General features: G+C 51.9%; 1 protein-coding gene across 3 annotated transcripts in view; it reads left to right on the top strand.

Annotated features, from left to right (window-relative positions):
* The window catches only part of SEMA3F (semaphorin 3F), a 62,219-nt gene extending 37,470 nt beyond the window's left edge, over positions 1-24,749 (top strand). For 2 of the 3 annotated variants that reach the window (XM_069095676.1, XM_069095677.1), the window contains exons 3-19: positions 8,545-8,705; positions 9,117-9,179; positions 9,885-10,004; positions 11,218-11,313; positions 13,713-13,806; positions 15,558-15,677; positions 15,795-15,934; positions 16,166-16,280; positions 16,404-16,473; positions 16,572-16,716; positions 17,233-17,455; positions 18,960-19,048; positions 19,376-19,417; positions 20,596-20,753; positions 21,028-21,095; positions 22,085-22,218; positions 22,726-24,749. In XM_069095676.1, the coding sequence (XP_068951777.1) occupies positions 8,545-8,705; positions 9,117-9,179; positions 9,885-10,004; positions 11,218-11,313; positions 13,713-13,806; positions 15,558-15,677; positions 15,795-15,934; positions 16,166-16,280; positions 16,404-16,473; positions 16,572-16,716; positions 17,233-17,455; positions 18,960-19,048; positions 19,376-19,417; positions 20,596-20,753; positions 21,028-21,095; positions 22,085-22,218; positions 22,726-23,160 (2,273 nt within the window). In that variant the 3' untranslated portion in view covers positions 23,161-24,749. The remainder of the gene's footprint in view (positions 1-8,544; positions 8,706-9,116; positions 9,180-9,884; positions 10,005-11,217; positions 11,314-13,712; positions 13,807-15,557; positions 15,678-15,794; positions 15,935-16,165; positions 16,281-16,403; positions 16,474-16,571; positions 16,717-17,232; positions 17,456-18,959; positions 19,049-19,375; positions 19,418-20,595; positions 20,754-21,027; positions 21,096-22,084; positions 22,219-22,725) is intronic. The other variant, XM_069095678.1, reaches the window with a different exon arrangement.
* Positions 24,750-25,301: the final 552 nt, after the last annotated feature.

The raw sequence follows: 25,301 nt of genomic DNA, 5'->3' as shown, positions 1-25,301 counted from the left end.
CAAACACATAGAAGGTGGAGGGCCTTGCAGGGAGAGCCTTGTACAGGAGGTGGCATGTAAGCCTTCCAAGAAGCCAAGAATTCCAAGAGTTGGAGGTGAGGAGGGAGAAGATTCTGGGCAAGGGGGACATAGCCTGTGTTCCGAGGTGCAGAGTCAGGAGCTAGGTTCTGGTCAGGGGACTGCAAGTGAACTGATTTGGCCAGGATGTAAAGTGCACCATAGAGAGTTATATGAAATCAGTTTGTAAAAATAGATTAGGCTCTAAATGCCAAAGAGAAGGGTTTGCATTCTATCCCAGAGGCAGTAGGGAGCTCCTGAGCCTTCTTGAGCAAGAGAGTGACATAGTCAATTTGCGCTTTAATATCACTTTGAAGACTGTGAAAAGGATGGATTAGAGGGGTGTGACAAGCCAGGGAGGCCAATTAGGAGGCTGTTAGAATAGTTTAAGTGAGAGAGGATGAGGGCTTGATTTAGGGAGGAAATACATGGAGCCCTGAAAAAGATACTAGCTGTAGAGTCAAGGAGCCTGGATTCAAGTTTTGCTGCTGACATTTGACATTTATTTTTTTTTTTAAATTAATTTGTTGGTTTACTTTTAGTTTACAGGATTCAATTCCACAATTTCTTGAGTTTCACATGTCCCCTTCCCTCATCTCCCCGCCATGGCGGCTTATAGTCAAGTATAGGATCTGTAAATACTTTCACATTATACATTAGTCAGGTTATAAAGATGGATTGTATCAGCTGGAATGAAAAATGGTAAAGAGGACATAAAACCAAATAAGAGAAGGAAAAAGATCAGGTATTTTGCTTCCACCTGGATATAAACTCAGTTCTTTCTAGTTCTTTCTCTGGATGCACATATTTCTCTCCATCATGAGTCTTTTGGGATTGACTTATATCACTGCATTGCTGAGAAGAGTCCAGTCTAGACATTTGACATTTATTATATGACCTTGTACAAGTCACTTAAACTCCTGGACCTCAGTTTCCTCATTTGCGAAAGGAAGGCATTGGACTAGATGGCCTCTGAGGTTCCTTCTGGTTGATCTTGTGGCTCTCTCTGTCTTTCTGTCCATCTTTGTCTATATCCCTTAATCTGTCTGTCTGACTCTGTATACCTCCATCTGCCTGTACATCTGTCCATCCATCTGTCTGTCTCTGTATCCCTCCATGTGTCTGTACATCTATCCATCTCTCTGTCTCTGTATCCCTCCATCTATCTGTCTGTCCATCTATCTGTCTTTATATCCCTCCATCTATCTGTCCTATCCATCTGTCTGTCTGTATCCCCCCATCTATCTGTCCATCTCTCCCTCTTTCTGTCTCTATATCCCCCATCTGTCTTATCTATACACCTGTCTGTCTCTATATCTCTTCATCTATCTGTCTGTATCCCTCCTTCTCTCTGTCCATCCCTCTTTACATCTGTCTGTCTCTATATCCCTCCATCTGCCTGTCCTTCTATCCATCTGTCTGTATACCTCCATATCTCTGTCTGTCTCTCCATCCTTCTGTCTGTCTATCCATCTGTCCGTCTATCTGTCTCTGTATCCCTCCATCCCTCTGTCTGTATTCCCAGCAGCAAGCTCCCATCCATGACGTGTCCCTTACTTTGCCTGTCTCCCAGCAAACCCCAATCCCAGCCACAACTCCAAGCCCTGCAGGCCTGGGGAGGGGGGTATTATGGGGGGGGAGGGAGACCTTCTCCCATCCTGTCTATAAATAGTCTCGCCTGGGCCGGCTTTCCCGCCTCCTGGGTGACCTCCAGCTGGCAAGTCTGGCTTCCTCTGGCAGCTTCCCCATTTCTGGCTATTTAGTTTCTTGTCACCACAAACTTGGCTAGGGAGGGGTCATGGAGGGTAGGAGTGGGTAGGAGCTTGGTCCCGGGAGAAGCCCTTTCCAGCTGACCAACAGGTGACTGGCTAGGACTTCAGAGGCACCGACTGGATGGCAGGGGAGAGGGGTTCAACTGGAGATTATCTTTGATCCCTTTCCCAGACCCAGGTCATTTTGTCCATTCCCCTGCCTTAGCTTAGCTTCCATGACCTTTTAGCTTTTGGCTGCTGGTATTCTTAAAGAGGGATATAGGCTCTAAGGTCAAGGGGAGGGGAAACTGAGTCAACTCTTCCTCCCCATCTTCTGGATGCCAGGGGGAACAGGTTCCCTAAGAGTTTACATGAATGACCTTGAAAGCTGGTTCTTCTGAGCTGGCTCCCAGGAAATGTCTGCCCCACCCCCTAGGTCCTTACCCTCGGGGTCCCCTTGGTAGCAGCAGAGGGAATGGGGGGTGGAAAAGGCTTGGGCAGGATCCTGGCCAGCCCAAGGGACAGCTGCCTGGCATGGAAGGGTGACCTTGGGCAGTGGGAAATGATAGAGTGACATATGAAGAGAGGGAAGAAGAGAGATAGCACTATCCCCTACTCTGCTCTGGGAGCCCAGGGACAATGCATCCAACCACCCTCATTTCTTTTTATTTGTCTTTTTGGAGGGAGGAGGGCAGGGCAATTAGGGTTAAGTGACTTGCCCAAGGTCATGTGGCTAGTAAGCGTTAAGTGTCTGAGGTCAGATTTGAACTCAGGTCCTCCTGACTCCAGGGTCAGTGCTCTATTCACTGTACCACCTAGCTGCCCCACCACCTTCATTTCTTAAAACAAACACTCCAAAGCCCAACTACAGGGAAGCTGGAGTTGGCACCCAGTGTTGAAGGCCTCTACTTTGTTTAGCAAAGGAACCACAAGCCAGGGCCCTGAACCCTCCAAGATGTTGCTCTAAGCAGTTGAGATGGCCACTGATTAAGAAACCATTTCAGGCCTCTGGGCCTTCCTGTCCACGGTTACCTCCACAGACTTGGTCTAGGTCCCCTGTCTACAAAGTGGGGTGGATGCCAAAAGATGAGGTCAGACACTATGCTGTCTCATAGGTTCTATGGGATTTAGAGTAGTCAGGCATGTCAGGAGTCACCCAACAGGTGAGGAAACTGAGACTCAGAAAAACTGCTGGGCTTGGCCAGGGTCACACAGAGCCTACATTTAAACTTGGGTCCAAATACATCACTCTTTCCACTCGATCTTGGTGCTTGGAGCACCTTGACCAAACACTGTGTGTTGATTCGGCAAGTATCACCCAAGCTCACCTTCTGAAACCCCCACCCCCTTTCCACTCACTTGGGCCAGAGAGGAAGGCCAGAGTCTCTTCCCTCGGGGTAGGGCCTCCCTTAACCAAGATATATACAAGTGTGCACGTACGTGTCAATACAGTTATACGGGTACCATACTCCAGGCCCCAAGCTGGAACTCTGTAGGACTCCTGGCTCCCATCTGGCCCCAACCTCATTCAGTCCTTGAATATTCATGACTTTCATTGTACTTTTCTCTTTCTCCAACCATGGAGCTAAAAATCAGGTCTTTGAGGGGAAATGGGAAGGGATTGAGTGAGGTTGCCTCTCCACTGTAAGGTGGAGCCCCTGAGGCCTCAGGGAACAACCACCAAGGGGAAAGTCTTAGTGAACGACTTGGAAGGGGTTGTCATGGGACAAGGAGCAAGACTAGGATCCTTGGAGATTGATACAGAGCCTGGCTGTCTTCTTCCTGTCCTCCCTTTTCCATCCTTGCCCTCCATCTTCCTGTCTTTCCTGGGCTATAGGGTTCCATGGAACAAGATGTAGTTTCCAAAGGACTTTCTTCAGGACCCCCTCTCTGTGAATTAGTGCAAACATTATTGTCCTTATTTTCCAGAAAAGGAAACCAAGACCTGGTGATGGACATTGGCTCATCTAGGGTCACACAATGTGTCCGGGGCAGAGTTGGAATGAAATGTTCTTGACTCAGGCCATCTTTGTTTCTGCTGTACCTATGCTGGTTGTCCTGGTCAAACAAGGCTTCTCTTGGGACGCTTACCCAATGCCAGGAGGGTCTCCATGCTTACTCTTTCTGCTGAGAAATCTTTCCTGTTCTCCCAGCTGCTAATACTCTAACTACCTTCCCTAAATTCTCTCCTATCCATTTAGTATTTATATGTATATATTTATGAACATATAAATATAATATATTATACACATGTATATGTGTATAATATATTCTACATGCACATATGTATGGAATATTCTGAAAATCTTGGTGGAATTTTAAGCTACCAAAAGCTTAAAATTCCACTAAGACTTTTGGGATATCACACACACACACACACACTCACTCACTCCTTCACTCACTCTCTCTTACCTGATAATAATAGCTTACATTTATATAACACTCTAAAGTTTGCTAAACACTTCATGTGTGTTACCTCAATGAACCTTCACAACAATCTTATAGGGAAGTTCCTCCTATTACCCCCATTTTACAGATGAGGAAACTGAAGTGAAACGATTTGCCCAGGGTCACATCAAACAGGAGTCAAATGAAGGATTGTAGGGGTTTATTTCGTTTTTGTCTTTGTGTGTCTACAGTGCCTGACACAGAGTAGGCATTTTAATAAAGGCCTGTTGGTTGCTATTCCATTGTCCTGGAGCTGTCCCTCTGGCTCTTAGATCCTCTGGGGTTAAGCATTGCCCTTTCCTGGTGTCTAGTCATAAAATCATAGGAACTACAGCTGGAGGGACCCTTAAAGAACTCCATTTTACAGATAGGGAAACTGAGACCCAGAGAGAAGTAGCTTGCTAGAGGTCACATAGTTAATTAATTTTCAGCTGACAGAGTCCTTTGCCTAACAGTGGGGATGCAAGAGTTGAAAAATGATATTCCCCATCCTCATGGAACCGACCGCTTTTGGAGGGTGGGATAAGTTTGATACAAGGCAGGGAGGGATGGGCTATAGGAGAGACCCAGAATGCTCTGGGATGATCTGAGGTGGGAGAACACACTTTTGACTGGGCACATCGGAGAAGGCATCTTAGAAGAAGTGACACCTGAGCCTTTTAAAAGAAATGGAGGGAGGTTATTGTAGCAGGAGGGGAGAGGATGACGTTATAGGGGGCGCTCCAGCCTGGATGAAACATAAGAGTGATCAGATTGAAATGAAGCGAAGGAAGTCAGGCTGGGAAGATAGCTAGCTTTAAGGTTTGCCAAGTGCTGTCTGATCCTTGCAACAACCCTGTGGGGTGGGTGCTATTGTTGCCCCCATTTTACAGATGGGGAAAACTGAGACTGAGGGAGGTTGAGTCATTTGCCTAAGTGTCTAAGGCAGGAATTGATCTCAGGGCTTCCTGACTCCAGATATAGGGTTCTAGCTGCCTCTGAAAAGATTGTGGAAAGTCTTAAATGCCAGGTAACAAGGAGCATAATGGGGATTCAAACCCAGGACCTCTGACTTCCACTGAATCATTTCTTCATCAAGAGGACACTGGGAGGGGAGGGGTGTGGCAAGCAGAAGGCAGTTTGGTATAGTGGGTAGAAGCTGAATGTGGAAATCAGAAAGGCCCGAGTTCAAATTCCACTTCTGATACTTACTAGCTGTGTGAGTGTGGATCAGCCACTTAAGCTCTGAGCTTTAGTGTCTTTACCTGTAAAAGGGGGGTAATAACCCTTAATAATGCTCTCAGTGCCTATCTTGCAGGATTATTGTGGGCCTCAGATGAGGTAATGCCCATGGAGGACTCCACAAAGCTTCAAACCTTTGTCTGCTCTTGAGTATGGAGATGATGCTGATTCCAAAACTGGGTTGAGGCCTCCGCCCTTTAGTCTTGACCAACCTGGGCTAAGAAGTTCTTCCTCAGAACTCAGCACCAGGCATGAAAGAGGGCTTGGGAACAAACCCCAGCTCAGGGGGGCGGGCCAAGAAAAAGGCAGTTCCCCTGCCTTGGGGGCCTAGCATTGGGTATCTGTCTGCCCTACCCCAAAAGTCTGGATGAAGAACAGGTTGGGGTTGTTAGACCGGACTCTAGGATGGGGGGGGGACAGGAGGGAGGTGGTCCTTGGGGTGCTGGTGGCGGGGGAAGTCATAGCTCACCAGCTGTTGAAACAAGTCTGGCAGCATGGTGGGGGAGGGAGGCAAGGGGGGTTGTGGGGATGTGGAGGGGAGGAACTGGAACGTGCTAGCCTGTGAGAGCGCCTTATGGGGTGCCAGCTACCTGCTAGGTGTGGGAGGGGCTCAGGGGAAGGAGGAGAGAAGAGAGACCTATTGGCACTCCAGGCAATCCAGGGCACCCAGAAAGAGCATGTTTGTACGGACTGGTCTGCTGTTGTCCCCATTACATTAGATTGTAAGATCCTTGAGGGCAGAGATCATACTTTGCCTCTTTTTGTATTTGCATGGCTTAGCACAGTGTCCTAGCACATAGTAGTAGGTGGTTAATAAATGTTTATTGAGTAGCTGATTAGAAGTAAGGCAGAGACCAAGCATATGGGGGCCTTAGACCTTGCTGGGCTCCTTAACCAGTGTTGGGCAGCCAGCAGGTTTGCTGGTTCTCAAAGGGGCAGGAATATGCCCTCTGGTGTCTCAGTCCTGTCCATTGTCCACTGTACCCACTGGATTCAGCCTTTGGGTGCTTCACAATCCTGAAATTGATGCCCTTGGCGCTGGTAGAGGAGGTGGGCAGACCCTGAAGGCCAGAGCCCCAGGCAGATGTCCAGGGTTCATTTCTTCTGCCCTCCATCTTGAAAGAGCCCCCCACTAGGGTAGCCTCTCCCCACACTCATGCAATATTTATGCATCCCCCAGGTCACCCCCTTTACCAATTCTCGCTCCCTTTGGGGCCATTGAGGGCTATTCTGGATCCAGAGAGGTCTTATCTAAGAATAGAAAGATTGGGTCAGAATTCCTGGATTCTTTCCTCAGCTTTTCTCATTCTTTCCTCTTTGCTCTCCCATGACCAAATTTGTCCTGTGTGTGTGTGTGTGTGTGTGTGTGATATTTCACCTCCCTGGGCCTCAGTTTTCTCATCTGTAAAATGAGGAGATTAGACTAAATTTTCTCCAAGATCCTTTTCAGCTCTGAATTTTGATTTGCAGTGTGTGTGTGTGTGTGATGGAGCAGTAGGGGTGGGGCTGGCTGCTCTTTAACCCCTGAATGCCCATAAAGACCTTTGATGCAGCTGCTAGGTTGGGGTGGGGATCCTCAGCCCTTTTATCCTGAATTTCCAGGAGCTGAGATGGCTGATGAATCAAGGATTCGGCCTGGAGGTGTGGCCCTGCCCAGCCCAATTTCCTTCTCCCCAGCCCGGCCCTGGCGCCATAGCCTTCTTACACTCACTATCCTCAGGAGAGGCTGCAGTTTCTGGGGCTGGGCAACTCCCAGCTGAGGACAAAGGGGCAGAAAGGGAGGCTGGGTGGTTCCGGGAGCCTTGGATCGGTAACCTAGGAAAGAGCAGGGAAAGAGGGCTTCTTGACAGTGATCTGGGGGAGCCCACGAAGATGACTGGGCCTGGAAGGTGGGGAGGGGGCACAAGTTGTTCTCTCCCTAACACCCAAAACACTGGTGCCTGGGTCCAGTTATAAGGGTCGTGGGTTTCCTCAGGCCACTAAAATGGGACAGCTGAGGCTTTTGTCCCAGGTATTGACATCTAAAGGGAAGAGGTGCCCTTCATCCCCACTGGTCTGGAGACTCCAGGCCCTACACCTGGAGCTTCTTGGTCTTCTGACAGCCCACACTCCCATGGGAGGGGAGTGGGGAGGGAAAGGCATCCTTCCCCGAGCTCAAAGGAGGTCAAGAAAGCAGAGTCCATGTCAGTAGAAGCCAGGGAAGGAGGGCAATGGAACCAGCCACCCCTCTCTTCCCCATCAGTGTACCCACGGTTCAACTGGCAGCTAGGTGTCAGTGGATAGGACAGTGTTAGATTTGGAATCAGAATGACCTGAGTTTGAATCATGCCTCAAACACTTACTATGTGGGCAAATGGACATAACTCTCAGCCTCGATTTTCTCATCTATAAAATGGGGATAATAATAGTTGTTTAATAATCATAATTGTTGCAAGGATCCAGTGAGATAAGGTGAAGTGCTTTAAAAACCTTAAAGAGCTATAGAAATGCCAGCTCTCATCCTCACCCTCATAATGACTGTGATGTCATCATCTCTCCCAAGGCCTGCTTACTTTCTCCAACTCTCCAGGGGGCACAGCCTAGACAGACTCTTTGGGAAATTATTGAGTTCAGATCTAGCCTCAGACGCTGACTAGCTGTGTGACCCTGAGCAAGTCATTTCACCCTGTTTGCCTCAGTTTCCTCATCTGTAAAATGAACTGGAGAAGGAAATGGCAAACCAGTCCAGTATCTTTGCCAGGAAAACCCCAAATGGGGTCAGGAAGAGTCGGACACGACTCAACAACAACAAACCAATATTCCTAGTTACAACTCTGAATTCAACTAAACATTGACGAAATGTCTTGTGTATACTCAGGCCCCCTCCAAGCCCCCTACTCTAGCTGATTTTCCCAGGAAGCAGGTGGAGAGAAAGGGAGAGGATTTGATTCTTGGCAGATTCAGGAGTGGGATCCTTGAGCTTGGGCCTTGGAGGTTAGGGTGGGCATTAGATAGCCCTAGGGTTCCATCTCCACTTTTTCTGCCCCCTCCTAATGACCTGCCCCCCTCCCTGTTCTGTATCTTGCAGAGCTGAAGGCTACGGGTACTGCTCATTTCTTCAATTTCCTGCTGAACACAACAGATTATCGGATCCTGTTAAAGGATGAAGACCACGACCGGATGTATGTGGGCAGCAAGGATTACATCCTGTCCTTGGACCTCCATGACATCAACAGAGAGCCCCTCATCGTAAGAGCAGGGCAGGCATCGGGATTTCCCCCAGAGCTGCCTGCCTGGGACAGACACTTGAAGTTCTGGCCTTCCACTCCCCCCCCCCCCAAATACCTGGAATACACACACGCACACACCTCTACACACCTGTGCCCTTAAGGACAGCCTGGCAGAATTACAAGTACCATGTCCAAGATGAACAGATAGCTGGGCAAAGACAGTGTGCAGCTGGGACATGGATACACACACAGCACCATCAAGCTGAGTGTGTTGGGTGTGGGTAGGGGGAAGGAGAGAGGGGAAGGAATTCTGTATCCCTGATCTGATCCCCTATCCCCAGCTTCCTGCCTCATGGGGGCAGACTGGGGGGGTGGTGAATGAGAGTATTAGGATCCTGCTCTGGCCTTCACTCTCCCCCATTCCTGGCAGATCCATTGGGCAGCTTCCCCTCAGAGGATCGAGGAGTGTGTGCTCTCAGGGAAGAACAGTAATGTGAGTATTGAGGGCCGAGGTGTGAAGGGTTGGTGAGCCAGGGAGGGAGGAGCCAGTGGGTCTGAGACCATCCCCCGGAGCTGGAACTTGAAGCCCAGAGCACTTGGCCCCCAAACTTCACAGCCCCTAAACCCTCAGACCCCAGAGTCCCAGCCTAGTGACTTCAGTGCCCAGCATCCCAATCTCACAGCCCCTAAACCCTCAGACCTCAGAGTCCCAGCCTAGTGATTTCAGTGCCCAGCATCGCAATCTCACAGCCCCTAAACCCTGAACTCAAGGCGCTTAAATCCCCCAGTGCCCCATCTTCCAAATCCCCAAATTAGCCAGTCGTTGAATATCCCATGACTGAAAGCTAATTTTGAAACCAGGGAGCCCCTGAGAAGTTCCCACACCCAGCCAACTGTCACCTCTCAATGCCTCTGAGCCTGTGCCATCAGAGGTGACACTCCCCCTTGGAAAACCCTCTCAGACCAAGGGGCAGGAGGCCGCTGTGACTCTCCTGGGGCTCCCTCCCTCCACCTCTTTGGGACTCAGTTTCCCCTTCTGTAAAATGACAGTGTTAGACGAGATCTCTGCGATCTCTTCCAGCCCTAACATTCTAGGAGTCTGTGAGTGCTGAGGGTGTGGGAGGGAGCAGGGAGGAGCTGGGGAAGGGGTTGGGGAGGGGGCTTTACAGGCTCCTCTTGCTCTTATTTCCTCTGTCAGGGCGAATGTGGGAACTTCATTCGACTCATCCAGCCCTGGAATCGGACACATCTGTACGTGTGTGGGACAGGTGCCTACAATCCTGTGTGTACCTATGTCAATCGAGGGCGCAAGGCACAGGTATAGCCCAGGGTCTGAACCCCCAGCCTCTGACCCTTGACTCTTGGCACTTGACCTTTTTGAGTCCTGACCCAAAAAGCCTAGACCCCTTGAACATCTTTTCCTTGACCCCTCCTTTCTCCCCTCCCACTCCCCTGAGTGTGGCCCTGGGCCTCCCCAGAATTCCCTGGACCCCTTGAATCCTAGCCTAGCTCTGTCCCTTCTGATCCACATTAGGTTTCTCTGGGTGCTTTTGGGCTGAATGAGGGGTGGGTAGCATTCCCATGCCCTGACCACCTCCTCCTCTGTGGCTGCTAGGAAGGTCTTTGGGGCCCCAGACTCTAGGGACTGTTCCAAGCTGATTTGGTGTCACCCCAGGGGCCAAGTGGCCCTGCCTCAGACCTTGGAGGAGAGGAAGGTATCCCAATAGCCCCTGAGGCAGACAGATCAAGAGTAGGAAAGATGTCAGAGGATGTGGGGAATGGAATGGTGGGTTGGGAAGCTGGAGTTGTGGGTTCATTCCATTGCTGCTACCTCCAGCTGGCTGGAGGGAGAGGATGTTGGATTTACTGTACCTCCGTTTCCCTGTGTGAGCTGTTGTGAGGTGGGGTGAAGAAATTTACCTAGAACAACCACTTTCTTTGGATACAGATGAGCTCATCAATATTCATGTCAGTATATAAGGGGGGGTCATTGGGAGAGGGAACCCTGGGATGCCTCCTCTCCCTTCTCCCACACCTGCCTTTTTTGTCTCTCCTCACCCTCTGCTTCTGCTTCCTTCCATCTCCATCTGGGCTTGGGTGGGGCCCTGTGGCTCCCGTGTGTCATGGGATATGTGTGTGCTCTCCATGGGGACTCTCCCAGGGAACATGTGTGAGCAGGCATGTTCTCCCAGGGGAAACCCATGTGGCCAACGTCTTTCTGGTGGGGCTTGTGTGATGGTGGTTGACTGCTGCTGGGCCAGTGAGTGTGGACAAGGCTTGGGGGCAGAAGGGAGTTTGCAAGACACTCAGTGTGGATGTGGAGCTGGAGTGTGGCTCTGAGTGAATGGGGTCCTGAGCTGCTGTGTGTGTGAGTGTGTGCACCATGTGTGCTGAGGGGCAGGGTGTATCTGTAGGAGAGTATGCGTGTTCACGTGTCTGTGCTCCAGCTAAGAGACTGCTGTACCAACAGTGGTCCTCCCTGCCTCTGTGGGCAAGCCCCAGGGCTAACCTGACTCTGTCCTTCTTCTTAGGCCGTGGAGCTGACACACACCCTTCAGCCCAGAGGCCGGGGCAGCAGAGCCACGGATGCCGCCGCTGTCAGCCCAACTGTGGCCACCCAGCACCAGGTGGGACGCAGGCCTCAGTCTCCCAGGCCCCTCTCCAGCACAGGCCCCGGCCCCAGCATCCTGCCTCCCTTACCCCCAGCCCTGGGGCTACTCCGAACCAGACAGGACCCACCTCCAGGCTGACCCCAGACAGCTCCTCCACCCTGCTCCCTTCCTCCCCATCTGCCCTGTTCCCCAGCATAGAAATGAGCCCTCTCACCCCTTAGCCAGGCCATCCCCCCTGGAGCACTAAGCAGCCTTCCTGACCTAACTGCCCAAGTGTCTGTCCCCAGGGCCCCTAGATACCCCCACCTTCAACTCCAAACTAAGGTGCTGGAACGGGGAGCACTGTGGAAGCCCCTCCCAGGGGAGAGGCAGAACCCTGGATGGACCTCCCCCCCCCATTCTACCAAGGCCTGAGGAGAGACGAACAGGCCCACATCCGTGTCAGGAACCCAGACAGGACTCATCTCAGACATACGGCACCCACCTCACCTACTTCCCCAAGACTTATGCTCAACCGCACACACACCACACACCATTTGCACACATATACACACCACACACACACATATACACACACACCGCACACACCACACATACACGCACAGGCACACAGCACACATTCCTCCTTCACTGGAGTCAGCAGGATACCTGCCCTGGGACTCTCTCCAGGCCAGAGCTGGCTTGAGGTGGTGAGAGTTCTGTGTGTGCTGTGCATAGGTGAGAGCGTGCCTGTCCGCGTGGGGGAGTGCCCGTGAGATGGTCCTGGTTGTGTGCACATGGATGTGAGTTCCAGGGGCCTGCTGAATGGAGGGCTGTGTGTTAAAGGGTAGGGCCCTGGCAGGGTGTGCGTGGAAGGGCTGGTGTGTGCGTGCAGGTGGGTGTGGAATGTCTGGGAGGGTCACTCGTGTGTTTTCCCATCACCATCCATGGCGCCTGCTCTCCGCTCCTCTGTTGCTGCAGCCTCCTCTGCCCTCCCCTTCCTTCCCTGCCCCGCCATGTGCACCCCACTCCCACCCCTGCTGGGGCCCAGGCTGGGTCTGTAGCACTTCGCTCCTGATCTGCCTTGTCTAAAGGGGGCTTGGTCCCAGCACCGCTCACAAACCTCCCATCCCGGGGCAATCTCAGGGTTCTGGGATCTGTAGTGACCAGGGCTGGACCACAGCGGACTGCCCAGACCTTTGGCTTTCTTCTCCCTGGGCCCAAGCTCAGCTGGTCTGTTATTTACATAAGACAGTGCAGACAGGATCTTTGAAGAGGGGCTGGAACTTGGTTCTAAGAGTTGGGAGAAGACAGGTATAAGGGTGCTTCCCCCCTCCTCCCATCCTTCCTACTAGGCAGGAATCAGCTGGGCTGGCAGTTTCTAAGAGACAGCCTACCTAGACTCCTCCTGCCCCCTTGCCTTGGAGACAGACATGAACCGACTAGTAGGGTTACCCCACCTTGACACAGAAGTGTCTGGGGCTGGGAGACCTTGGCTAGGCTACCTGGTTGGGGGCCCTCAGACCAGGGGTTCCAGGGAAAACGTCAGGTTAACCAGCTCTCAGTTATCCATCCTCTGATGGAAGGATTACACCAAGCAGAACTGGAAAATGCAAAGGCCAGTTTTCTCTCTGGCTTGGGAATTCCCAGGAGAGTTTGTGGTTGCAAACCTGCCCTCCTCACTGTCTGGCTCCAGACCGATGTTATTCTGTGTCTGCCTTCGCTGGGCGCCTGAGGGATCATGGAAAAGGGAGGCTGAGGAAAAGGCCAGGGAATGGAGAATGGGAAGATAGCTGCATCCCCTCCCCACCCATACGGTTCCCCAGGCACCTGCCTTTGTCCTCTGATGGTACTGCTGGGGTTTTCTGAACCTCTCCACTCCAGCAGTGCCCCCCTACCAAAGACAGCACTTAACCACCTCTCTGGGGCTGGAACTCAGGGATTCCTTCCCCAAAGTCACACAGTTTTAGCACAGACCTTCCCTTGACAACTAGCTCTTCAGTGCTGGGGGAAGTGGGGGGTGGGTAGGTGGGGTAAAATCTATTCTGGACCAAGGACTGACTGGTAATTCTGGTTAGAGGGTCTCCCCCAACCAGAACTATGGTGTGCTGAATAGAGCCATGGACTTGTAGCCTCAAGGCCTGGGTTCAAGCTCAGGCAGTGATACTTTGGTCTATCCTCATGGCACTTTTCTCTGGGCCTCAGTTTTCCTCATCTGTAAAGTGGGGATAGCAGTATTTGCAAGACCTACCTATGGAGATTATTGTGAGGGGAAAGCTTCGTCGGCCTTAAGTCCTTAGAAATATGCGAATTATCCTTCCTACTTATGACTCCAGCTCTTAAGGCAACTGATGGACTGGGGGAGTGGGGAATGGTGTGTGTGGAATCTCCTTCCATTCCCTTGACCTCTCTGAATCCCCATCTCTCCCTGGCAGGATTATATATTCTACTTGGAGCCGGAGAAACTAGAGTCAGGAAAGGGCAAGTGTCCGTATGATCCCAAGGTGGACAGCGTTTCTGCCCTCATCAGTGAGTGTCCCCCTCCCTGGATCAGAACCCTGGGGAGGGTTTTGAAGGGCCTCTGAGCTAGGTTCTACAGGAGAAACTGGAGCAGAAGAGGGCTGAGGGTGTGGGAGAGAGAAGGTGCGCCTGGCTGCTGCTCCATATGCAAAGGCTCCCAGGTGGGAAGGAGCTCAGAATGAAGCTCCTCTGATTTGGGGGAGGGAGATGGTACGGTGGGTGGCATCAGAGGGGGTAACTGGTACGAGGCATCCTCTCTGGTGCAGCGGGAAGAGCTCTGGATTTGGGAGCCAGAGGGCCTGAGTTCAAATCTTGACCCTGCCACTCACTCTGTGTGCCACTGGACAGGTGACCTAACCTCACTGTAGATTTACAGTTTGGGAGTTTTTTCATATATAAGATGATGGCGTTGGTCTAGATGAGCTCTGAGATTCCTTCTAGCCCTAATTCTTTGTCCCTGTGACTCCAAGGACCCCTTCATGCTCTAAATCTAGGTTCCTGTGACCAGGGTTCCAATCCTGACTGCTCCATACCAACGGTTTGATTTTGAGCAAGTCAGTTCTCCTCTGAAATGGAATTTCTGTATCTGTAAAATAAGGGGGTTGGAGAACATGATCTCTATGACCTCTCCTAGCTCTTAATGCTCCAGTTTTCTATGATTTGAGACACTTGGGGCAGGGAATGCTGTCTTCAGGTATGGGAAAAGGAGGGGCATCTGCCTTGGCTTCCTTCAAGTCCCAACTAAAATCCTAGAACCTAAAACCTAGAACCCAGGAAACCTTTCCAGATCCCCCTTAATGCTAGTGCCTTCCCTCTGTTCATTCTCTCCAATTTATCCCATTCATATTTCCTTAGTACATGGTTGTTTGCAAGTTGTCTCTCCCATTAGAATGTGAGTTCCCAGAAAACAGACTGTCTTTTGCCCTTCTTTGAATCTCTAGCACTTAAAAAAGTGTCTGGCACATAGTAGGTGCTTAATCCATCCTTCCTAACTCAGGGAGTGCCTGCTGAGTGACCTCCCTCATAGTGTCCGTCTGTCTGAGCACCCCCTTCCAGACCAGCCTGCCCATAACCACCTCCCCCCTCAGGTTGGCATTGGCTCCCAGGCTATGTACTGCCAGGCTTTATTCATTTGGGAACAGCTGTTAGGCCCAGTGCCCATAGGAGAAGCCTGAGAACAGCCAGCAGGGTGAGGGTGGCCTCCCCTCTCTCTGCTCCTCCCCCCCGGGCAGCCTGGGAGGTGTCCATTGCCAGGCAGTACCAGGAACTCATAGGCCGATTCGTTCATTCAGCAAGTATTTATTAAATGTCTACTGTGAGCCAAGCTAAGCAGACCTAATACAAAGGCAGAAATAAAGGAGTCCTGCCCTCGAGGGGTTTGCCTTCTCCTGGGAGGGGGCACACACAATATGTACATAGGACAAGGAAGGAGGAGGCCAGGTCCCTGCCCATGACCACTCCCTGCCTCCTTGGGCCTCAAATAGAGGATTTCTAAAGTTCCTTCATCTTGGAATCCCATGATTCTGTGACTTTTCTGGGAGACGCAACAAACTCCCAAGAAATGCCTTAGGCAGACTCCAGCCCACAAGTACCTGGGGAGATACTATGTGTTGGAGCGATTTGGACATTCATGCCAGGGGCAGGAAGAAACTTGAGGGAGTAAAGCTCTGAGAGCAGTGTATCAGGTGAGAGGGCTTCCCTGACTGTCTCTGCAAGGGGCCAGGGACATGAGTAACCCACAGAGTCCCCTTTCTCTGCAGATGAAGAATTATATGCTGGCGTGTACATAGATTTCATGGGCACAGACGCAGCCATCTTCCGGACCCTGGGCAAACAGACGGCCATGAGGACAGACCAGTATAACTCTCGCTGGCTCAATGGTGAGATGGTCCTGGTGGGCTGCCTGGAGCCAGGGCACCCTTCTCAACTAAAGGGAGAAGGGCTGGGGTGTGTGTGTGTAGATGTCTCACACTGATCACTCCATCTTCTGGTCCCAGATCCTTCATTCGTCCATGCCCAGCTCATCCCGGACAGTGCCGAGCGGAACGATGACAAGCTCTATTTCTTCTTCCGAGAGAAGTCCACAGAGGCTCCCCAGAGCCCAGCCGTCTATGCCCGAATTGGCCGCATCTGCCTGGTATGGCATTGGCACGGGAGTGGTATGGAGGGGTCTGGGCCCAGGCCTCCTCATGTGTAGGCTCTTTGGGAGTCCAGACCACCCCCTGTCTCTCACACTGGGGTTTGTGGGGGGGCCAGCTCTGGGAGACTCACTGCCATGGCATGGATCTAGGCCAGATTAAGGGATGTTTAGAAGTCAGGACTGACTCTTGGGGGATTCTCACAGCAAGGGGACTGCTTGTGCCCACAGAATGATGATGGGGGTCACTGCTGCCTGGTGAACAAATGGAGCACCTTCCTGAAGGCGAGGCTCGTCTGCTCTGTCCCTGGCCCAGATGGCATCGAGACCCACTTTGACGAGCTACGTGAGTGCCCATGCAGGGGGTGAGAGGAGCCCAGGCAGAGGCTGGAGGGACAACCCTGGCTGGCTCCTAGCGATCTGGGGGCCCTGGGAGTCATCTCCCTGACCCGTGTTCTTCTCTGCACAGAGGACGTATTTGTACAACAAACGCAGGATGTAAAGAACCCCGTCATCTATGCTGTGTTCACGTCCTCAGGGTGAGGCCTGCATTGGGCTTGGGCTGAGGGGAGCTAGGGGAGGAACAGGAGGCTCGAACCAGAGCCCCATGCCCACCTCCGACTCTCTCCTCCTCCAGCTCCGTGTTCAGGGGGTCTGCAGTCTGTGTGTACTCCATGGCCGATATTCGCATGGTCTTCAATGGTCCCTTTGCCCATAAGGAGGGGCCCAACTACCAATGGATGCCTTTTACGGGCAAGATGCCCTATCCTCGACCTGGCACTGTGAGTCGTGTGTGCCATGTGTGTATTTGGAGTGATCCTGATGATAACTGCCATGGCCCCCTTGGGCCCCCAACCCTCTCATCTCCCTAGTTCTGAGTCAGGCACCTCCCTACCACTGTTCTGACTCTGACTCTCTAGGATGGAATTGGGGAAAAGGTGCTTGGCTGAAAACAAGTCTCTTTCCAAGAGAGGGTTTGTGTGGGTTCTTGGGGTGGGGATAGGGAGTGACGTGGGGACTGGGGATGGGCAGGATAGGAGGGCTGCGATGTGTGTATTAGGTGGGGGTGCTCGATCCTGACCTGGAGAGTCTCCAACCCGATCCTGCCCCTGCCCTCTTTTTCTGGGCCTCCTAATTGTTATTTATTCTAAATCCCAGATTCCCCTGTCTTGGAAATCTGACCCCAGCCCACCCCAAATCCTCCCCATGTCCCAGGATCCTGTTAGTAGATAGAGTAAGTGATACCCAAGTTCAGGGCCCCTAACCCTCTTAACTGGCCCTGTGTTTGGTGACTCCAGTGTCCAGGGGGGACCTTCACACCATCCATGAAGTCAACCAAGGATTACCCAGATGAGGTCATTAACTTCATGCGTACCCACCCCCTGATGTTCAACGCAGTGTACCCCCTGCAGCGCCGGCCTCTGGTGGTCAGGACCAACGCCCGCTACCGCTTTACCACCATTGCTGTGGATCAGGTGGATGCGGCCGACGGGCGCTATGAGGTGCTTTTCCTGGGCACAGGTACCCACTGCCACACCCACCAGCACCCTCACATCACACTGGGCTGCCTTGGGGAAGGGGCGGAGTGGGATGGGGCTCCACCCTGTAGAGGAGGGGGCTCCTTGGGAATACGGTCACCGCCATTGTTCTTCCTCCTCAACTTTTGAGGGAGAAAACAGGGGTCCAGAGAGTGGAGGGGGCTTGCCTAGAGCTGGAGCCCATAGGGAGGGAAGGGCCCTCCCCTCTCAGGGCCAGCCTCAGACCCAGGACAATCTCAGCTCCCCCTTATCCTCCCATGAGTATCTGAGGTAGAAAGAAAAAGTCCTCCCAGGCCTCCTCTGGCCCCCTAGCATTTCTTAAACCAGGGCCCCCTGGCAGTTGGGAAAGGGAGTGAGCACCCCCAATTCCTGGCAGACTCCCCTGAGGAGCAGCTGCTATGTCTGCTTGGCAAAGGGGCCCGGCGCCAAATTGTAGTAGGCGGGGCCTGTCCTGTGCAAACACACATAAACCCACGCATGCACCTGTGTATGGATATACATTCACACACACCCATATCTGAGACATAAATAATAACACCTTCCGGCATTTATGTGGCCTTTAAAGTTCACAGAACTCTTTAATAATTATCTGTAAGGTCCATCCTGCTGGTGCTATCATCCCCATTATGTAGATGAGGGAACTGAGGCTCAGAGACTATAAAGTCAAATTTAGGGCTGGAGGAAACCCTTGAGGTCACCTACACCTGCCCAAAGCCGCAGGTCTGGCGCCAGGGGCCGAGCCAGGCTCAGTCCTGCATGCAGCACATATGGCATGCAAATGTGGTCGTGCTCAGGAACAGGGGGAGAGAAGGAAATAATTTATTAAATGCCTACTATGTGCACTGTGCATTTGATCCTCCTAAAAACCTGGGAGGTAAGTGCTGTCATTATCCCCATTTTTCAGCTGAGGAAACTGAGTCAGACAGAGATTAAGTGACATGCCCAGGGTCACATGGCTAGGAAGTGTCTGAGACTAGATTTGAATTCAGGTCTTCCTGACTCCAGGCCCCATGCTTTATCTAATGCACGCCCCTCCCACCATATGTACACATACACATGTGTCTAAGCTTCTCTGCAGACACGTGTACACACACATGCATGGTGCTGGGTGAGGGGCCAAGGAAAACCTAGCTCTCAATGTAGGTTCTCGGTTAGCCCCAAGGAGCAGGGCTGGTGGTGTGACTTCCTTCCGGATCTGGATTTTGTTGCCTCCAGGGCCTATCTTTAGTCCAAAACTGGGGACAAATCCCTTGGGCTGGAGGCCCTGGATGAATTCTCTGCTACTTAGTTCCCCTCCCCTGGAGCCCCGGGGACCACAGGTGGAAAAGTCCTTTGACCTTTCCCTTTCCCTTAGCTCTCACTAGTGCAGGACCAGGCCCCAGCCTGGAATGTGGAACAGAGGCCAGTGACCCCTCCCTTCTTTGGCCTCTTCCCTGCTCCCTGCTCATCCCCCTCAACTGCTAAAGGGCCCTTCTGCCTCATTCCAGATCGAGGCACTGTGCAGAAAGTCATTGTGCTGCCCAAGGATGACATGGAAACAGAGGAGCTGATGCTGGAGGAGGTTGAGGTTTTCAAGGTGGACATCTCCTTGCCCTGGGACCTCCCCCTAACTCAGTGACCACCTGAAACCAACCTGGTCTCAGCCTATCCCAAGCCCCAAGTCCCCCAACTAGTCCTTACCAAGCCTTGACCTCTGGCCCCCCGTGTCCGCTCAACTGTGGCCCTCCTGAACATCCCTGTATAACATCCCCGACTTCTTGTCCAGGTGTATGGGAAGGGCGGACCATTGCTGAAGGGGAAAGTGGGCAAGGGCAGAAGTTAGGGGAAGGGTATCTTGGGGGATGAGGGTTAATTTCCAGAGTCCCCTCCCCTCTTAACCACCTACCCTGACCTCTCTTTCCAGGTTCCAGCCCCGATTAAGACGATGACCATCTCCTCCAAGCGGGTGAGTCCCTGGGACATCAATGCTCACTTCACTGGGTGTGCTTCCCGTCCCCACTCCAGCACTAGGCAGGGCAGAGCAGGGGACAATTCTGGGGCCAGGAGTCCATACCCCGAGCCCTCCCTCTGTAATGGACAAAAATCTCAGAGTATTCCCAAAGAGGGTGACCTTCCTCTCTTCCCATCTGTATCCCATCCCTCATTTCAAAGGCTCATTCCTTTGGAATTCCCAAGGCTCTTTTCTCCAAAGCTTTTTAGAGACAACACCCCAGAGCATAGGAGGATGGGAGTTTGGGGTGGGAGGAATAGAGACCAAGCCAGGATATAAGTGTACTATGTGTGGGACTCTTGGCAAAACATGAGCTCCTAGGATTTGGATCTGGGAAAGAACGATGATAGGACCACGGACTTAGAGACAGGTACCTTGGAGGACATCATGCCCAACACATTCATTAACAGATGGGGAAACTGAGAAACAGAAGGGTTAGGTGACTTGTGCTGGGTCGCACAGCTATAGTAGGAGCCTGAGATCAGACTAGTACTCAGGTCTGGGACCTTAGAAACTCCTGACTGCGACCCCATTTTACAGATGGAGAAACAAAGTCAAGGAGGCATGTGACTTGCCCAAAGTCACACCGATGCTAAGCGTCAGAGTGGAGCATTCTGGCCCACTTCCAGCCTTGGCTTCAGTTTCCCCATCTGAACAAAGCCTGGCTCTCTGTGGCCCCTTCTAGCTTTAAATGCCATGATTCTGCTATGACTATACAGATGGGAATACTAAAGGAAAACAGAATGTGGGAAGGGTTCTTCCACAATCCTAGCCTAATGACAAAAATAATAACATCCAGGAGAAGGAGGAGCTAGCATTTTTATGGCTCTTTACAAATATTTCATTCTCACAGCCACCCTGGGAGGTAGAGGATATGATTCTTATTATTCCTGTTTTGCAGTTGAGGTAACTGAGGCAGACAGAGGTTTAAGTGGCTTGCCCAGAGTCACACGACTAGAAAGTGTCTGAGGCCAACTTTGAACTCAGGTCTTCCTGACTCCAGGGCCAAGGGTCTATCTGTTATGTCACCTGGCTGCCCTCCAAAGAGAGGCTGTCCCTAGCCTGCTGAGGTGTGGGAATTGAGGGGCATGGGTAGGATCAGGACTCTGACCAAGCCCTCGATGCCTTCCCAGCAACAACTGTATGTGGCCTCTGCTGTGGGCGTAACCCACCTGGGCCTGCATCGCTGCCACACCTACGGGGCTGCCTGTGCCGACTGCTGTCTTGCCAGGGACCCCTACTGTGCCTGGGATGGCAAATTCTGCTCCCGCTACTCGGCTTCCTCCAAAAGGTAAGAGGCAGAGGGGGAGGGGGAGGGGACAGGGGAGAGACCAGCCTGGTCTGAGCAGGAGCCCAACATAGTCCCAATGGGAGAGGACCTTTGCCCTTAGGGAGCCCCTGGTCTGGTCTAAGAAAGAAACATAGACCCTGATCTGAAGGGAGCCCTGGGTCTGGGTGGCAGACATGGCCTCAACCCTTGGAGGGCCCTGGGGGAGCTAGGAAGGATGGGGGCAAGGGCAGGGACAGTCCTTTTGAGAGTCAGTCTCTCTTTTCTTCGCCTTTAGACGCAGCCGCCGCCAAGACATCCGCCATGGCAACCCCATTCGTCAGTGCAGGGGTTTCAATTCCAATGGTGAGTATGGCCTCACATCCTTCCCCAGGGATCCTCCCCCACACTGGACATCTCTCATTCTGCAGAAACCCCATCTACCAGACTTTGAAAATGACTGGCATGCCTCATTTTAAATAAGTCCCCAAAGGCCGTCTCAGACATTTATTAAGTGCTGACTGTGTGCAGAGCCCTACACTGAGTCGGCCCTAGGGAGAGAGACGAAGTTTAGCCAAGACCCAGTGTGTCCCTCCCCTCTTTGTCCTCACACTCCAGTAGGGAGGAAGGCTATTAGCTTCTGTCTACACACACACACACACACACACACACACACACACACACACTACAACTTAGCCAACTTTTACATACCATTGAGTACACTGACTTCAAATCTTTGGGAAGTCATGGCATGCCATTTAATATTCCTTTCTCTATAATTCTTGTGAGGTGGATTGATTTTGAAAAAAGAAAACTAATTTGGAGAGAGCCAGCCTCAAAGTCAGAAAGGCAACCAAAATGATTTACAAGGTCTTTTCCTGCTCTAAATCCCTTTGAATACATCATACCAATGCACAACATTACATAATCAATGAGGGGAGAAGGGAAGGCAGGCTTCCTGGAGGAAGTGGTATTAGAATTAGCTTTTAAAGGATGGTCAGGAATTCAGTAGGTGACAAGACCATTTCAGGAGTAGGAAGCAGCTTGAGTAAAGACACTGAGGAAGAAGATTATGTTTTTGGGTGGGAGAGAACAGGCTAGTGTGACTGGACCATACTGGAGAAGAGGGGTTCATGAGATAAGACTGACTAGGAAGATGGAATGGTGTGTGATTATAGAGGGCCCTGATGCCAGAAAAAAAGAAATGCCTCAGGCTTTTGATCCATGGGGGATATATCCTATGGAAGCTCTCAGTGGCAGGAAGAAGATGGTGTAGGGGTACATGGAAAGGATGCACAGGGTGGGGTCTTAAGTAAATCAACTTTCTGAAATTATCTGGGTGCCTCTTTCCCTAGTCAATAAGAACACAGTGGAGTCGGTGCAGTATGGTGTTGAGGGCAGCGCTGCCTTCCTAGAGTGCCAACCCCGATCCCCCCAGGCCGCCATTAAGTGGCTTTTCCAAAGAGATGCCAGTGACCGGAGGAAGGAGGTGAGCAAGGGAGGTACCCTCCCCAGAAGTAGAGGCCATAGGATGTTAAGGACAGAGCACTGGTCAGAAGACCTGAGTTCGAATCCCAGCTTTGCTACTTCCTTTTCTAGTACAATGAAGTTTAGATGAGGTATTCTGTCCAACTCTGATAATCTGTGATTGATCCAAAGAGCTCGGTTTTTGTCTGCCATTGACTAGTCCTGTGTCCCTGGGCCTGGTATTTACCTTTTCTGAGCCTGTAAAATAGGGATTTTATTTAAATTTATGATGTGATCTCCTGATCATAAAAGTCTGAGCTGTTTTTATTTCTCCCTCCTCAAAGCTCTTGGTCTTTTAGGGAAGTCTAATCATGAGCTAGGATGGGTTGGGGGCAGAGGTGAAAGTCCTCAGAAAAGGGGAAATGGAAGGAAAGGAGGTCAGGGAGGGGACCCTGCAAAAGGGACCTCCAGGAAGAAGGATGCAAGCAATGGCCTGGTTCCCTGACGTCCTTGCTCTGCGTTTGTCCAGCTTCGATCAGAGGACCGCATGCTGCGGACCGAGCCTGGCCTACTCCTTCGGGCCCTTCAACTGAGCGATGCCGGCCTCTACACTTGTACAGCCACTGAGAATAACTTCAAGCACGTGGTCACTCGTGTCCAGCTGCACGTCCTCAGCCGAGAAGCCGTCCACGCTGTGCTCTTCCCTCCAGGAGCTGCCGTTGCTGCTCTGCAGCCCCCTGGGGCTGACCCTGCAACAGCCAGCCTCAGGCCCCCTACACCCCCCTACCAGGAGCTGGCTCAGCTCCTGGCCCAGCCCGAAATGGGACTTATCAACCAGTACTGTCAGGGATACTGGCGCCATGCGCCCCCAAACCACAAAGAGGCCCCTGGGGGGCTCAAGACCCCTGAGCTCCCGGACCAGAAAAAGCCTCGAAACCGTCGGAATCACCAGCCAGACACATGAAACCACCATTGCTGCTGCCCTGCCCCCTGCAACCTTGGGGGGCCATAAACTATCTCATCACATCTCTATTTTCCCACCATCCCCCACCCCCAGGCCATTACCCCCTCTCCCATTTTAATATAAAAAGATATATATATAAATATCTATATATATTATATATATATATACAAAGAGAGACATACACACACACATCCCTTTTATCAGTATTTATTGGTAAGTCCTACATAGTCCCTTGGGATTGGAAATGCAGGGCCATCCCCTTCCCAGCCCCAACTTGTGGCAGGGAGTCAGGACCTTGGACAAGGACTGAGTGCCCTGGTCTGCAGAGAAGGAGCAAGAGCCCTGGGCTAGGCAAGGACTCAAGATGGTGTGCTCCTCAACCAGCCAGCCAACATCCCCCAGACTTGTCAGCTGTGAGAAGATCCAAAGTTTGGGGAAGGATTTTTCTCCAAGAAGTTGCAGTATGGCCAGGACCAGCACTGCCTGTGGCTAATAGCTGCCCACTGCACATCTGGGGGAAGGGTTGGTAGGCCTAGGCTGGGGCATTCTGAGGATGGAGAGTCATTCCCCCCCTTTCCCAACTCAGGCTGGGGCACAGATCTCATAGGAGTACACACAGAAGAAGCGTGTGCAGGGCAGGTGTGTGCAAGCAGGAAGGGGCCAAACCACCTCGGGAGCTGGTGGAGGACTAGACAGAGACAGGGAGGGATGGACCGGGTCAGGGAATGGGGTTGGTCATTGATCATTGGCCAATATGGCGTGGGCGTTTGGGACTGGGGCTGGAATGGGGAGTCTGGGGTCTGGGCCTAAGCAGGGACAATGTACCTGTGGCCTGGGAGGAAACCAGACAAGTATCTCTAGGCAGGAGAGGAGAGCAGGGGGACTGGATGGAGGTAGAGGAGGAAAGCCATAGGGACTGGGCTGTGTGCAAATCAAAGGGGTGAGGAGAACAGGTGGTGAGAATGAAGATAGAGAGTCTATGCTAGCCCTCCTCTCTCCCATGTCTGGTCAAGCCGAAGGACATTGAGGTCCTCCTGGGCGATGCTGGAAAGAGAGCCCCTCCTTAACACCTGTGAGCCAGCAGGCTGGGGCCCTGGAGAGCCCTCGACTGGGTCTTGCCAAGGGGCTGGTGGGAAGGCACAGAGGGGGCATTTTAGGATATTTATTATCTATTTATTAGGGGATGGAGGAAGGAAGGGCAGTCCATGCTAGACCCTCTCCCAGTCACCCAACCTTCCTTTAACCTTTCTGGACTCCTTCCTTCAGGGGGTGGGGGGCGCCTTGGAGAATCCAGTTATTGGTTGGGCCAGCATTTGTCAACCATGGCCTTTCCCCATCTCCCTGCCCTAGAAGAAAACTTCTCTCCCAGGAAGCCCAGCCCCAAAGGGGGTAGTGATGGGGGTAACCCAAGGCATACTGGGATGGAAGATCAGAACCCCTTCTCCCCTCCCATGGGGGCCACCCTGGGGCTGTAAATAGTTGTACAGGGAGACTTCGGGGAGGGGGGAGATGGGAGACAAGGGGCCTGAGCCACGGGGTCAAGAGAAGTTCCTGTGGATGGGATCGCGCTAATAAACACTGGTTCTGATTATAGACTCCAGAGTGTTTCTTGGTAGGAATGGGGCAGTGGCTACACCCTGTCTGTCCTCACACGTGCATGAATACATCCCTGTGGGTGAGCTCCCCACCCTGAGATGCAGCATGGCCCTGGGAAATCCCCTTTATCTTCTGAGCTTTCATTTCCTCCACTGTAAAATGCTCATTCATTGGCTTAGGGCTAGAAGGAACCTCAGTTCCTCGTACTTAACCTGTGACTGTTGATTGGTCATTTTTTCAGTCTTATCCAACTCCTCGTGATTCCATTTGGGATATTCTTGGCAAAGATCCTGGAGTGGTTTACCATTTCCTTCATTTTACAGATGAGGAAAGTGAGGCAAACAGGGTCAAGTGACTTGCCCAGGGTCACACAGCCAGCAAATGAGTCTTCCTGACTCCAGACCCAGCAGTCTGTTATGCACTAATGGTGCCACCTAGCTGCTCCCAACTTTACCTGTTCCTATGTAACACTTGGTACAATCTATGTGATCTTGGGCAAGTAATTTATAACCTCTCTGGACTTCAGTTTCCTCATCTGTAAGATG

This window comes from Petaurus breviceps, unplaced genomic scaffold, assembly GCF_028583685.1.
Source record: "Petaurus breviceps papuanus isolate PSGF00001 unplaced genomic scaffold, PetGlider_PUasm1.0 227, whole genome shotgun sequence".
NCBI classification, from domain to species: domain Eukaryota; kingdom Metazoa; phylum Chordata; class Mammalia; order Diprotodontia; family Petauridae; genus Petaurus; species Petaurus breviceps.
This window is presented reverse-complemented; position numbering and strand designations above follow the sequence as displayed.